At 41.6% G+C, this 14,588-nt stretch overlaps 1 protein-coding gene across 1 annotated transcript in view; it reads left to right on the top strand.

Moving 5' to 3' along the window:
• The first annotated feature begins 43 nt into the window (after positions 1–43).
• The window catches only part of serinc4 (serine incorporator 4), a 19,917-nt gene continuing 5,372 nt past the window's right edge, over positions 44–14,588 (top strand). The window contains exons 1-7 of the mRNA XM_019257140.2: positions 44–573; positions 4,084–4,251; positions 4,498–4,676; positions 5,862–5,941; positions 6,327–6,420; positions 9,755–9,966; positions 12,140–12,235. Of these exons, the coding sequence (XP_019112685.2) occupies positions 454–573; positions 4,084–4,251; positions 4,498–4,676; positions 5,862–5,941; positions 6,327–6,420; positions 9,755–9,966; positions 12,140–12,235 (949 nt within the window). The 5' untranslated portion in view covers positions 44–453. The remainder of the gene's footprint in view (positions 574–4,083; positions 4,252–4,497; positions 4,677–5,861; positions 5,942–6,326; positions 6,421–9,754; positions 9,967–12,139; positions 12,236–14,588) is intronic.

Genomic DNA, 14,588 nt, shown 5'->3' on the forward strand with positions numbered 1-14,588 from the left:
CCTCCTCCTCCTCCTTGTCCTCCTCCTCCCCTCACACACTCTCTGCCTAATCTGACCGGGTAGTACAGGGGGAGGATGGGGGAGGGCACCGGGCATTCGCCACCACCTCTCCCTCTTTTCTGGCAGCACCCAACACAGCCGCAGAGCCAAAGCAGGCAGGATATGGGCAAAAAAACAAGTTATTCCCCAGTGAGGCTGGACTGAGAGCAGCTGAACCGGTGCTCATGCTGAGGCTCTCGGCTGCAGGGAGCCCAGCACTAGAACTAGATCTACGGCTAATCCAGCATAGGGAGCGTGTGGGAACAACCTGCTGGACTTCTACTACTGGGTTTTACTTTTTATTTTCTAAAACAGGCCAGTTAAGAAAGAGGAAGTTGTGTTCTGGCTTCCTCCTTGAGGATGTGAGGATGCCATCTTTGCAGGCACTCTGAGGAAAGCAGTTGCTGGAAGTTCATGGCCAAATGTAGGATCTCGGTGTCCGAGGAAAAGCAGTTCAGACGCACAATGTCGGCCAGTCAGGGGATGAACCGCAGCGGCGTCTACAACTACTTCCTCAACATGGTGGCCTATCAGGTGAGAGCTGACAGACAGCAGCACAGGAGGCAGTTTATTCAGGGTCAGTTTAGTCTTGACTGTACGATAAAGTGTATTTTTCTCAGTACATTAATATTTATTAACGTCAGAAGAAGTATTCAGAAGTTAAAGTAGCAGTAACACAGTGTAAAAGTCCTTGTCCTGCTCTCAAACTTTAACTTAAGTAGAAGAAAAATAGACCAAAAGTATCAAAAGTTAAAGTACTTGTTGTGCAGAACCGCCAGTGTAACAGCGCGGCTCACTGATTTGTCTTTTTGGACAACTATGGAGCTTCAGATGAAGAAGATATTTCAGGGTTGCTGCACTGGCTGCACTCGTGGTGTGGTGGGATGGATGGTCAGTCAGCGGGTCCATCACTTTGGACCAGACAAAATTCTCTTAATGACATTGTACCCTTTCTTATAGCACCACCATGACGTTCACACTTGATTGATGTGATTTTGACTGAAGTATTTGAACATGAATTTCATGTTCCCCCTCAGGATGAATTATAGTAACTTCTGGTAATCCTGTGAATTTCCATGTAGTGTGCCATCATCAGGTCAAAGCTCAGCGGTTTCCAAAAATGTGATGCCACGGCAGCTGGGGGATGGAATGAATGAATGAATGAAAAGATAAAAACAACTGCTGGTTTATTTTAACAGCCACGTTACGCTGCATTTTAAAATGAATTTGATAAACCTTCATCACAAAGAGAAAACAAGAAGTACCTCTCTGGGAAACATGTTTCCTGCTTCCTCTCGGTCAGGTCGCGTAATGACGATGTCTTTAAAAAAAAACGAGAAGAGAATCACGGGAAACGAGGAGAAGTGCTGTTACCTTGTGATTTATTACTCGTGTCATCGACTGACTCTGTGTGTTTGATAGTTTTGGGGAAGGTGGGTCCAGGCAGTCGGTCACGTTTGGTTTTAAGTCTAAATTTCAGGACCACCAGAAGGTCTCGGTCAGTAGACCTCAAAGGTTTCACGGAGGTCAGGGGACATATAAGTCATATAAATATACATTTATAGTGGGGCCAGATCGTGGAGTTCTTTATAGGTGATTAAATGAAAGTTATGTAATTAGCTGTCACATTGTGTTGTGGCAGAATGCGAACTGAATACATTTAAACTGAAAATCAATGTAAAAGATGACACTAATAATTATAATATTGACAATGTTAGGGGCATTAAATATAAAGAGGTGAAGAATCAAAACATAAAAACAAAATTGAAATAGAAGTTTGACTTTTTACAAAACTACAGAGTTATTTTAAATTAAATATACAGACACTGACTTTTAAAATCAATAACTAAAACATGACAAATCATACGATATTGATATATATTGAAGTGCCTGCTGTATATGGTGAAAGGTAAAGGTAGATGACTGGTGCATTATGTGATTTATGCAGGATTATCTCTCTGATTAGCGTCTGGGAAAGATGCAGGACATCCTCTAATCACGCGCAAACACCTGGAGTGAGTCCTGCTCTGTGTTTCTGGAGCTCATATAATAACATTTCTGAATCCAACCAACACAATTAAGACCGTATCACAAGACTTTATCATCCCACCAGACCCAGCCCCTCTGCTGTTTGGCCTGTATTATTTGGACTTGTAGCTATTTTTTAATCACGGTGATTATTCTGTGTTTATACCAGATCTGAGCCCGCTCGCTTGCTGCAACAACTTCAGTCCCTGACTATTAATCCTGTATTATAAACCTTCAACTAGGCCAGATGACAGACAGACAGACAGACAGACAGACAGACAGACAGACAGACAGACAGACAGACAGACGTGCAGTGGTTAGTGCAGCCATGAAACACCTGGCTGCTTTTTTATTGTGGCAAACTTTTAGCACAAAAACTGGTTTGTTCAGTCCTGTAAAACGTAGGATTAAAATGTATTTGTACATTCAGCCAGAGAGTCTATGAATGGGAGATAAATATGATAATGATTTGACTCAGGACTTCTGTAAAATAGAGGGCATCTCTAAACTTTAAGGTTCAATCATCAGTGAGGTTAAAAAATATACAAATTAAACATTTGTCAGCATTGTGCATGCAACAAAATGTCATGTATTTCATCTTTTTAAGTCCTGCATGAATGAAAGTAGGTCATTGTGCTTCTCTTTGTTGAAGGCTGACGTGACACCTGTCATGAACAAGTCTTTATGAATGTTTATGACTGTTGTCACTAAGTTATGTCACTTTTAATGCAAAGTTGACATTGTGTGAGATGTCTTTGACATTTTCCAAGACATTTCATGAACATACCAAAATTAAAGAAACTATTACGCTTTATGTGTCCACATCAGATGTTATGCTGTTATATGGTGACACTGGCTGTAGTAAGACTATTATTATGAAGTCCAAATGAAACCTGAGGTCAGGGTCATGACACCCTCATGATGCCTCATCAACAAGGCCTCTGTTACTGACTTTCACCCTCCGCTCCACACCCTATAAGTTACCTGAACGTAAGGTGCACTGACTCTATGTGGTGCATTAACGGACAGCTTCTAATATACTTTTATTTAACATCTTTTGGAATACTACGTCTTAAGAAATCTTTGTTTGCACACTGCCTGGTAAATACTTGCACACTGTGCAGCTCTTTTCAGTACTACTACATACTACAGCTCTAGCGCTGGATTTTTTTCGTCCTTATATATATATTTTTTTTAACTTAATGTGTCATGCACCAAAACAACAAGATAACTTCGTGTTACTAACTACAGTACATTTACAGAAAATAGATCACACGAAGCAAGTAACAGTAAAGGTACAACAATGAAAACATATAAAACAAGAAGAAAGAAATTTTATTTAATGGCAAGAAAAGTACGATAAAACCAGAAGAAACATGTTAAATGTGTGATAAGTCATACATGTGTGTGAACCTGCTACATTTTTGAGATCTGGGCTCACAAACAACGAGCTGCTGGATGTTCTGATGTGTTGCAGCAGCGTGAGCAGTCAGCTGCCAACTTTTTTTTTTGACAAACTGTCCCTTTGATCACGTTTCATCTGTTACAGAATCAAATCATTTTTGAGCTACTGTACACGATTAAAGATCTATTTTTATTGCAGTCTTCCCTCCGAGCGAGAATATGCTGGTTAATCCTCTCTGCGTTATCCATCAGATTATGACTCGCACGTGATGAGTTATAATATATCTGGATTCACATCCAGAAACTCTCACTACATGCTGCAAGAATGATTGTCTGAAACCATTTCCCCCCATCTCATACATCATGTTGTGGCTCTGATCTTGCAGACAGGCCTCCAGACTGTAATCTGCAGAGTTTGCAGAAGCATCAGACAGATGTGCGTGCAGGTTTAGCAGAATCAGAACCAGAGAGATGCTGTTGCACTCATCTGCCGCCAACTAACTCGCTGCCAAACGCTCTGTTAGAGTTAAGTTGTCTGACACACTGACCTCCAAAAGTCTTCAGCTTAAGTTGCATGAACCGTCAACATTTCTTTGCCTCTCCTCGCCTCAGATATGTTGTTGCTGTGGACCGGCTCCCTGCTCGCTGTGCTGTGCCTTCTGTCCTCCGGTCAAATCCTCCACCAGTACGCGGGTCATGTACACCCTCTTCCACATCATGAGCTGTGCTGTCTCCTGCCTCATGCTGTCCCGCACCGTCTCCGAGCTCGTCAGGGAAAATGTGAGTACCCTGACATGTTCGTAGACTGGTCAAGTCTACCAGGACAGAACAAAAGACCTATGTAATCATTCTGCACAAAGGTCATGACACAAATAACTATCTAAGAACACAGCTGGAGTATGCATGGAGCAGAAAATGCTCCAGAGGCCTTAAAGTTCAGCTCTGCAGTTCAAGCTGAGATGCAAAGACAGAGAGGCACACATACATGGATGCATGGTAAGGTGTGTGTGTCTGTGTGTGTTTCAGGTGCCTTTCTTTAACATGGTGTGTGACCAGGCACACGGTGGAGGCCACTGCGAGATGCTCGTGGGCTACTCTGCAGTCTACAGAGTCTGCTTCGGCACGTCCTGTTTCTACCTGATGATGGCGATCTTCCTCATAGACGTGAAGTCCAGTCAGGACTTCAGAGCGCTCATACACAACGGGTCAGTTCACCTCAAACATCTCCTAACGTTCGCTCATTAGAGAACATCAAGTCTATCTTTAAATACTTCACCACAGTCTGTAAGCGTTTTCTCTCTCTGCTAACCTGATCTGGCCCCCGCTGTTCTATTTAAAGCTCTTTATTGTCACACTTTCCATTGCAGCGCAGTAGATTAGAGGCGGTGACGTAGCTCAGATTAGGATTTGCCAGGTTGGATTGCTCCTCTGGGGTATAAATCTACTAACAAGAGTCTCACTGGTGCCGCAGTGAAAGGCTTCAGGGTCTCTGGCAAAGGTTACAGGTTTTAATGGTCTGTAATAGGGGGCCAGGGATTGACCCAGTGTCCTGCTGAGACCTTGTACATCCTCTTAAAGACCAGACCAGACATTCTGGTCTGGTCTTTAAGAGTATAGTGTCAGATAGCCAACCCAGTATCATTCTAGTATGCTGGCTTGTTTGCATTTCTTTCCACCAATCCCGATTGTCTTGGGAAGCACAAAGGCCAGCATGTTGCGACAGTGTCCCTGCAGAATAGCATTGGAGATGAGATGGAGGACATTTCTTATGGGCTTATTCCCACAGCCATTCCCTACTTCCTGTGAGCCAGACTACATACTGTACATCACTGAAAAGTTATGCCTGTATGTCGTTATGTATGTATGTATTTCTTAGTCGATACTCACAGTTAGTCCAACGTTCTCTCAACTTTTTGCATCACAAAATATGGATTTATTTGTTTAGTGACGGGTGATGCTGCCTCTTTGTTTAAGTTAGATTACAGGTTGTACCTTTAAAGTGTTACGTGCTATTTCTGTGTGTTGAGAAAAAACATTTGTAAACTTCTTCAAAAGTTCTAATGTGGTCAAAAAAGAGCTGTCGGGTTACAACACACAAAGTTTGGAAGTCATAATTGCATTTTTATTATTTATATATTTTTTAATGATGATATTAATTCATTATTCATTTGTTTGCTATAAAAAGATACCCATCTTAATTTCTAAGGCGACATTCCAGACATAGAGGCTGGAACCTGTTGACAGCAGAGATCATCCAAAGCAATGTGCAGCTTTTTAGAAACATTACCAGAGATCATCCAAAGCAATGTGCAGCTTTTTAGAAACATTACATCGCACAAAATGAATGATCTTTTTTATTTCCCCTGTGTTGTCTCTGTGTGTCGATCCAGCTTCTGGTTCCTGAAGTTGATCACGCTGCTCGGGATGTGCACCGCTGCCTTCTTCATCCCAACAGAGTCCTTCCTCCATGGTGAGAAACTCTTCCCTGTCAGCCTGCAGCAGCGTGACGATGATGATGATGATGTTAGTGCACCTCCTTCTGCATCCTTCTAGAGGGCAGCAGAGACCTTCTCCTGAACACACACACGCCTCACATTGACTCAACCTGTGTGTGAATTATTGGACCATAAATCACGGCGGCTTAATTTCTCTTTGTTTGGGAACAATAAATCTGATGGTGATACACGGCTGATATCAGAGCTGCTTGGTGATTTACGGCCTGCTCTGTTGCTTTTCTTTCCCTCTGTTTGCCTTTCCTCTCTAACTTCCCTGAAATAAATCAAACTATATGGATCATGCTTCTTCTTTTTCTCCCCTCCTCCTTCTCTCTCTCTCTCTCTCTCTCTGTCTCTCAGCTTGGCATTATGTTGGTGTGGTGGGAGGATTTGCCTTCATCCTCATCCAACTCATCCTCATCACGGCTTTTGCACACACCTGGAACAAGAACTGGTGAGTCAGAGGGTCATATAATATATGACAGTATTGTATATGTATGTATATTTTATTAGATAGAGTTTATGTATATGTAATATATTGCATGAGGGGTATAAATCATGATATAAGACATTTCTCATTTCTATCAGAAATATGCATATTTGAGTCATATGACCAAAAGTAAGTGGACAGACATCCATCCACATACATTTGTGCGCAGCAGTAGTTTGTGTTTCCCCCCCTGAACTTGTCCGCTCTGCTCTGACCTCCATACCATCCAACACCTTTGGGATGTGAGATATTACCAACACCAGTGTTGGCCCTCATTACCGCTCCTGTGGCTGGATGGGAGCAAATCTCTGCAGGTTTCCAACATCTGGCGGGAAGACTGAAACCAGCAGTGTGGAGGCTGTTATAATAATAGAATGCACATAGTTTTAAAATGACGTATTTTATAATCACATATGGGCGTAATGTTTGGGTGTCCACGTATTTTTGGCCTTTTCTTTTTTACTTGATGTAATCACATTGATACAAAAAAAATTTAAAAAAATTCCAACGATGCCATAAAGCAGTCTTTGTCCACAAGATAAATCTAAAAAGGACTCACAAGAAAAACATTAATCCACAAAATTATATTTATTTTTTCAGACTTCATTCTAATCTCCCACATGTGATTTGCTGGATACTTCTTAGCTCTCTAAGTTATTCACATGAAAAAAGGGGAAACTTTTAGCTGAGGCCTAGACAGGTCCCAAGTGGACATCGCTTTAATTTAAAAGGTGCTGTATCCATTAAAAAAGAGGCTGTGACGGGTTTAATCCAAAGAAGAAACGTCACGTTGAGTAAGTTTTATGTTTATTAATGAAAGAATAACAACAAACTTAAATTGGCATAACGTAACAATGTAACTAAACTAGACAAAACGGTCAATGGAAAATATTGGAGCCACACTAGACTCAGCTCAGTAGATACAACTCGAGTTTTGGCTCCTACAGGTCCAGTGTGTAAGATTTAATGGGCTCTACTTACAGAAATGTGACATAATATTGATAACTAAATGTTTTCATTAGTGTATAACCACCTGAAAATAAGAATCGTTATGTTTTTTGTTGTCTTATGCTTACTGATGTTGAGACTTGTTTCTACAGTAACGGACAAACTAAACACTAGATCGGACTTTTTGGTGGCCACCATAGTTTCTTCTTCATGCTTGGAGCTAGAGGTTGAGGCAAGGGGATTGCAATCAGCTACCACACAGCTAGATGGCACTAAATCCAACATACTGGTCCTTAAATGGGTCACTGCCTTCAAAATGGTTGGAGCTCTTTGATATGAAACAACTGGAGATAATTAAGGAACTCTGAGTGCGATGTGATCTGTTACTAGTACATATGTTTTCATAGCTTCCTACAAACTTGTTGAATTAGATGTGGACAAACCACTGATCTTTAGAAAGTACTACTTACTTCATAGACTGAATAATCCGTTAGCGTGTCCTGGTGGTGCAGAGTTTGTAGTGCCAACCGTGAAGTATGACGTTTGTGTCCAGCTGTTGCATGTTTTACCTCTAGTCTGTTTTCGTGTTGACATGTCAGAGACACAGTTCTCACAGGACAGTACCGTGTTATCCGAGGTCCCTCCTACATACAGTATATACATTCAGACTCCAGCCTGGTTCACATCTGGAGAAGAAGAGCGCGTCTCTTCTTCTTCGACACCGGTAATGACGGATTCATCTTCTGTCCAGCAGAGCTATGTAAATCATACAGACAGACTCCAGCCACATCTGTCCCGCCCGTCCACACATCTGGAACTATGTTTCTCTTTCATTTAGTTATGTTATTGTTTGCTTGGTTGCAGTTTGACTCTGGATGGTAATTATTATATATTATATTCATATATATATATATTTTATTATACTTTTCTTTAATTCACTTCAGTCGAGGACACTTTAAAGAAAGAACAAATGGTTTTACAATCAGATTTGATGATTCTAATGGGATAACCCATTACATATACATACAACATTCAAATTAAGAATTACTGAAGAATTATCACCATAGATTGATTTGATAACAATTTTTCAATTAAAAGATATTTCATTTTGTCTATAAAATGTTAAAAATAATGAAAAACAGCCATTCTAATTACCCACAACACACAGGTGACGTCTTCAAATGTCTCATTTGGAAATTTGAGAAACAATTATTTGAAGTTTTTTGCCTTAAAAAATGAAAAACAAACAATTAATTGACTAATTACTTAAATCAACTAATCATTGCAGGTGTAATCTTTTTCTAAAAAGCCAACAAGCCCAAAGAGCAGGAGGAGTTTGGGATGTTGGAGGGAGCTGTGGCATGAAGGTATCAGTCTCAGGTTAAATGGCCTCACTGTTCACCTGCTTGAACGTGATTGGACGTTCCCAGTCAGCTGGTAGCCGCCTGGCTTATGAATGAGCCACTGATGGTGAAGCAGCAGTGACACTTGTTACTTGCTTGTTCATTCTTTCTTTATTGCTTTGTTTGTTTGTCTTCGCGTTTACTCCTCTCTGCGTCTTCTCCGTCACGTCCTCATTCACCCGTCGCCTAACAACCAGCTCGTCCCAGATGTTATTTATAGTGTCCAGCTGTTGCTGTTGTGCTGTCAGTCACCCGGCCACCTTTTGAACTCTGCCATGACATGGCAGAGCGGTAGCTACAACGGCTAAGAGGATTTATTCATTTAGACTCTTCTCCAAAGCAAACACACACACACACACACACACACACAGATAAAATCCTCTTGTTGCCTTCGCAGTGACAGGGAAGTTGAACAAACAGTGAGAAAGAGAAAAACCTGACTGCAGTGTTGTAGTCAGGACCAACTAAACCGAGACCAAGTCAAGACCAAGACCGAAGTGTATCAAGACAGAGACAAGACCAAGACAAAGACCAGTGAGAGTATATAGCATACGTAGGTACTTCATATTCATGTTCATTGCTACATTGAGTCACCTCATTAAGCGACGCCTTGCAGTATTTACAAACTGCTGTGTGTTCTCTCAGACGCTGAACTCTTTGTGGTTTTTATTCCAGAAGATTTGACTGATGTCTTCTCCCAGACAGTTGAATAAATCAGAATTGTGGTCTTGACCAGTCTTGAACTAAAATCCTAAAGTCCTCTCCCGAGACAAAACCGTGTAAAGATACGGCCTTTAAAAGTAGTCTGGTCTCGAGTACATCGGCATAGATCAGTTGTACTTTGTGACTTTTTATGACAACATTCATCCAAGCAAATAATCCAAATCTTGCAGCATTTGAGCAGGATGGATGTGAAGCTCCTTCTCCGTCCTCTTTGTCGCTCTCAGGTTGACCGGAGCAGCAGAGAACAAGCGTTGGTATCTGGCAGTATTGTGTGCCACCCTCTTCTTCTACACCATCGCCACCATGGCCTTCACCTTCATGTACAAGTACTACACACACCCCATCGCCTGCCAATTCAACAAGGCCCTGCTGTGGATTAACCTGGCACTGTGCGGCCTCATGTCCTTCATTGCCGTGACGCCGTGCGTGAAGCAGAGTGAGTCGATGAAACACACACACACACACACACACACACACACACACACACACACACACACACACACACACACACACACAGCGTGTCTGTCGTCGATTTTCTGCTGTGAAATAACACTTAGTCCATCTCCAGCTATGCAAACATCCCCCTGTTGAGACGGGTGTTGCTGCAGATAATAATAATTAGATGTAAGGTAATATTATCTGTTTCTCCCTTTAAAAACAGAATGCTGACTTCAGGCCTGCTTTGCCTGCACATGTCTGGGTTTTATGATTAAAACAAACAGCTGCTTACAGAGCTGGAAGTTACTCCGGACATTCATTCAAGTATTTCCATGTACAGTACGAGGTGTTGCCTGAGATACTGGTTAGATTTTGCATTCATAAACTGTACATGGCTGTAAAAGAAAATCTGCAAATGAAAACTTGCTCAAGAAGAAGAAAAGTCAGACTTGTTTCAGCTCGAAGACGCAGTTTATTTTAAACATGAGGTGAATTTAAAGTTCAGAATTCATTCTTGACCTCGGAAGCTCGGGAAGCGCACTGCATTCCCTGGATTGGCCACTGCACTTCGGTAAAGTTAGAAAGATATTGGCACTTCTGGGATCAATAACTTAAGTGAAACGTTGTTAAAACACAAAATCTGTAATTCACTAACAAGGACCACGCCCGTACAGATGGAGTTTGAGCATGTTTATTACAAGTGACGTTCGGGAAGCGTGGGTGGGATGCTGAGGGGGGGGTTTAGGAAAAGAAAGGGTTAGAGGGTTCGAGGGATGAAGGGATGGGGGTCGGAGGATGAGGGATGTTAGGGCGGGGGATGAAGGGGTGAGGGGAGGAAAGGCGAGGGGGATGAGGGATGGAGGGAAGGAGGGATGAGGCGGGACCATCGGCAGAGTGGTCCTGAGGTTGACCGGAGGGATCCTGGAAGGAACCTGGGGGATGGAGACTCTGGGTGGGGGAACCGTCTCTCTGCGACTCTAGGATTAGAGCCCCTGGTTCCTGTGTGGGAATGGAGATGAGAAAAGGGGAGACAAAGCGAGAAGGAGGGTATGGGGGGGTGGGATGTGACAGCGGCGTCAAAGAAGGAGCGGAAGGAAGAGGGGGTGCTTAAGTACATGGAGAACGGAAATTGAACGAGTACGAGGCGTGGCCCTTATTCCCGAACCCGGTTTATAAAACCCCATTCTGTAGCAGACCAATTAAGTGTGTAGTGATTTTGGTGACACTGCACTGTATTATAGTGAAGGTTTTGAATATTTTTGTAATATCTTTTTTTCGGTCCCTGCACGCTGCTCTCACAGCCGGCTGCACATAAACACTAATGGTGTGGCTTGTTTTGATGAATATTAGGTTGTAGCTCATTGTCTGCCTTACTACGGTTGAAAATATGCATGTTTTGTGTTTTACCAACGTTTCACTTAAGAGTTATTGATCCTGGAAGTTTGAATCTGCCAATATCTTTCCAACTTTAACGAAGTGCAGTGGCCAATGTGGCACCTTTCCTTATTAGGTGTCCAGTGAATGCAATGTAAGAAGCGACAGTTGGGGAAATAGTCTCACATTCAAGTTCTAAATCTTTTTAATTAGATCACATTGTCTTCATTAGCAGACAGATTTTCTCATGTTTGGGGCGTCCTGTAGAAGAGCTGCAGTTGTTCTGACGACATAAAAATACCCAAAGTGAACATCAGGTTTCAACATAGTCAGTAGCACAGTGGCTCTTCAATGTACTGCGGATTAAGAAAACACATGCAAATAGACAAAACATGAGCGAATTAAGAAAACATCGTCACAGACACGCGTGTGCATCATGTTTCTGTGCAAACATTTTGTCTAAATGCAACACGTGTTCTCAGATTGGTGAAGATGTTTTTCATTCGCTTGTTTTTTGTCTATTTACATGTTTTTCTCCAGGCCAACATGCTATAGGGTGAAAGATATATTATACATTACTAACTCATTAAAGCTTTGGGTTCAGTTTTGACTGATTTACAATGAAAATGACTCAAAATTACGAGCTAACTCTTCATCAGCAGTTTTACTTTTTGTGTTCATTTTCTGACCTAATACTCGTTTATTTTGGATTCAAATATTTCTTCACTGCAGTTTGTCCATTTATAGTAATGTAAATGATTTTTATGACCCTGACTCTCCCTCCTCTGTCCCTGCAGAGCAGCCTCGGTCGGGACTCTTGCAAGCCTCCATCATCAGCTGTTACGTCATGTACCTCACCTTCTCTGCACTGTCCAGCCGCCCGCCAGAGAAAGGTAACGCTAACCGAGCAGACACAGAGCAGAAGCATGGTGGCAGATCTCTGCGAGCTCCGCTGAGGCTCTGCTTTCATATTAACACTGACACAGAGAACGCTTTTTGGAGATTTTCAAGGTTTTCTATCTGTCGATTAAAACAGAAACATATGGTACACAAGGTGAAAGAGAACAGCACTTGAGACTCTGTTTCTGTTTTTGCTTTAATATTATTTTAACATTGTTTTATCGTTTATTATTGTTTTTATATTGTTCTATATGTCTTATTTCATGTTCTATTTTATGTACAGCACTTTGTGTCAGCTGCGGCTGTTTTTAAAGGGCTTTATAAATAAAGTTGAGTTGAGTTGAGTTGAGTTGAGTTGTTGACCTGTTAACGATGACTTTTTTGATTGCAAGTGAAGGTTGTTTTCCTTTCTTTAAAAACGCATTAGCGTCTTTCAGCTCGTTGTTTTGGTTTTACAGCCCATAGCTTTTGGTTTACTCTGGAAAAGCTCTGATAAGACCATTTTACGTGACCTCCCCAGTGCCAAACCACCGACAAAGTTAACAACTAGCCACTGAACATGGAGCATGTAGCAGGTAAAGAATCAAGGAGCTGGTACCCGACTGCACCAGAAGTCTGAATATGTGCAAGGTGATTGGACGAACCGTCCATATGTTTATCACAGGCGAACTTCAACCAATCAGATAAACAAACCATATAAACATATAACTCTTACTGAAACCAGTCAGACAGCCGACTCCAGTGTGGTTCTTTACTCACTGGTTCTGATATAACTGATGCCAGCAGCATCTTCAGACACACACTTGTGTGTCTGCAGCTTGTTGTGCTGCCCCAAGTGACCAACCATTGCAAGTTTAAATCGTATTTATCTCCTCCATACCTTTAGAGCCTTCCGATGTACAAATGTTCCATTGTTATTGTTATGTTGGAAAGAAATATGAACAGTGGACGTGTTCATACGGTGGATGTCGAGTATATTTTAGTTCTGAAACAGCAAATTTTAGCCACAAGAGCAACAATTTAAGGACCAATTGAAAGGAATTGTCAATCCGCCGTGGATAGTGTTTCCCTGCTGAGCTGCAATGAAGATACAGTAACACAAAGAACTAAATTAATACTAAAAATACCTTCAGCTCATTTGCTTGGACTTTGCTCCATGTCTCTTACTAATAGAGGCCTGATTTAATTTGTACATACAGACAGGTGAATACTGCATCAGACTTGATATTTTCACCACTCGATAAAAACCTCTTATTGCGAAATTAATCAGAATTTGTTTGTTTGCGCCTCATCATGCCTTCCGACTTTTGACTCGATACCGAAGAGCCCACACACGTATCGTAAAATCCTCCATAATTTGCCTTTACTCTCCTCGCTATGACTCACCTGTTGGCTCCAGGTAAAACAAAGAGCCTTCACATGACTGAGACATTAGCGCAGAGGCTTGTCAGAGGCCCCTCTGTCTTATCTGGGGTTTACATCTTAATGGCACACATGCAAATATAGACATACACACACACACACACACACATGCAGATAATCTGGGATGAGATGTGCTCTGACATGCTGCCTGCTGGGCTGGTGGCCTGTGGTGAGGGCAGACTGAAGGATATTTGTTTCACATTCCTCATGGATCCATTGACAACATAATAACAGAGGAATACAGCCTGGCAGCATCATTACATGTGTTCTCACACAGCTTGTGCTGTTGAAGTTCAGCCGTTGTTTAGATCTGCTGGTAAAGAGCGATTTGTCTACGTGTTTTAAAGAAGCTGTTTGTGGTGGTTGTGTGTTGTCTGTTGGGGTATTTTCCTGATTCTTGTAGATACTTTAACTGGTCAAACGTAGATTGTGTTGATAGATATTTCTACCTGCCTCAGTTATTGATTTGTCAGGTGTTGTTGTCATTCATTCAGATTTAAAGAGGCAGTGCCACTATCTGCAGAAAGCATTTTGCAATATTGAACTATTATGAAGAGGCAAAGAAGCAGAGAGACAAGACAAATGACCAACATGTAAAGCAGTTACAGTACAGGTCGGGGTTTGAGTATCGTGTCTGGCATAAAAGCATGCAAATTAATAGCAAGTAAACGGCCTTTTCAATCATCTACTGTATCTGATTGAAGAATATTTTAGAGATCTTAGATGTCATAATCAACATTTGATATTATCATTACAGAAAGATTTTAAGGTGTTTTATTGTCTCATGGCATCATACAGCTGCCGTAAATGGACGATATGTCTTCTGTCTGTATATCTACATTATTGATATGTTCCAAACACTTAAAATTGATGATTGAATGCACCGTTTCTTCGTTGTGGTTTCATCATCCTCAAAGCTGTGAA

The sequence above is a fragment of the Larimichthys crocea genome, chromosome VIII (assembly GCF_000972845.2).
Source record: "Larimichthys crocea isolate SSNF chromosome VIII, L_crocea_2.0, whole genome shotgun sequence".
NCBI classification, from domain to species: Eukaryota; Metazoa; Chordata; class Actinopteri; family Sciaenidae; genus Larimichthys; species Larimichthys crocea.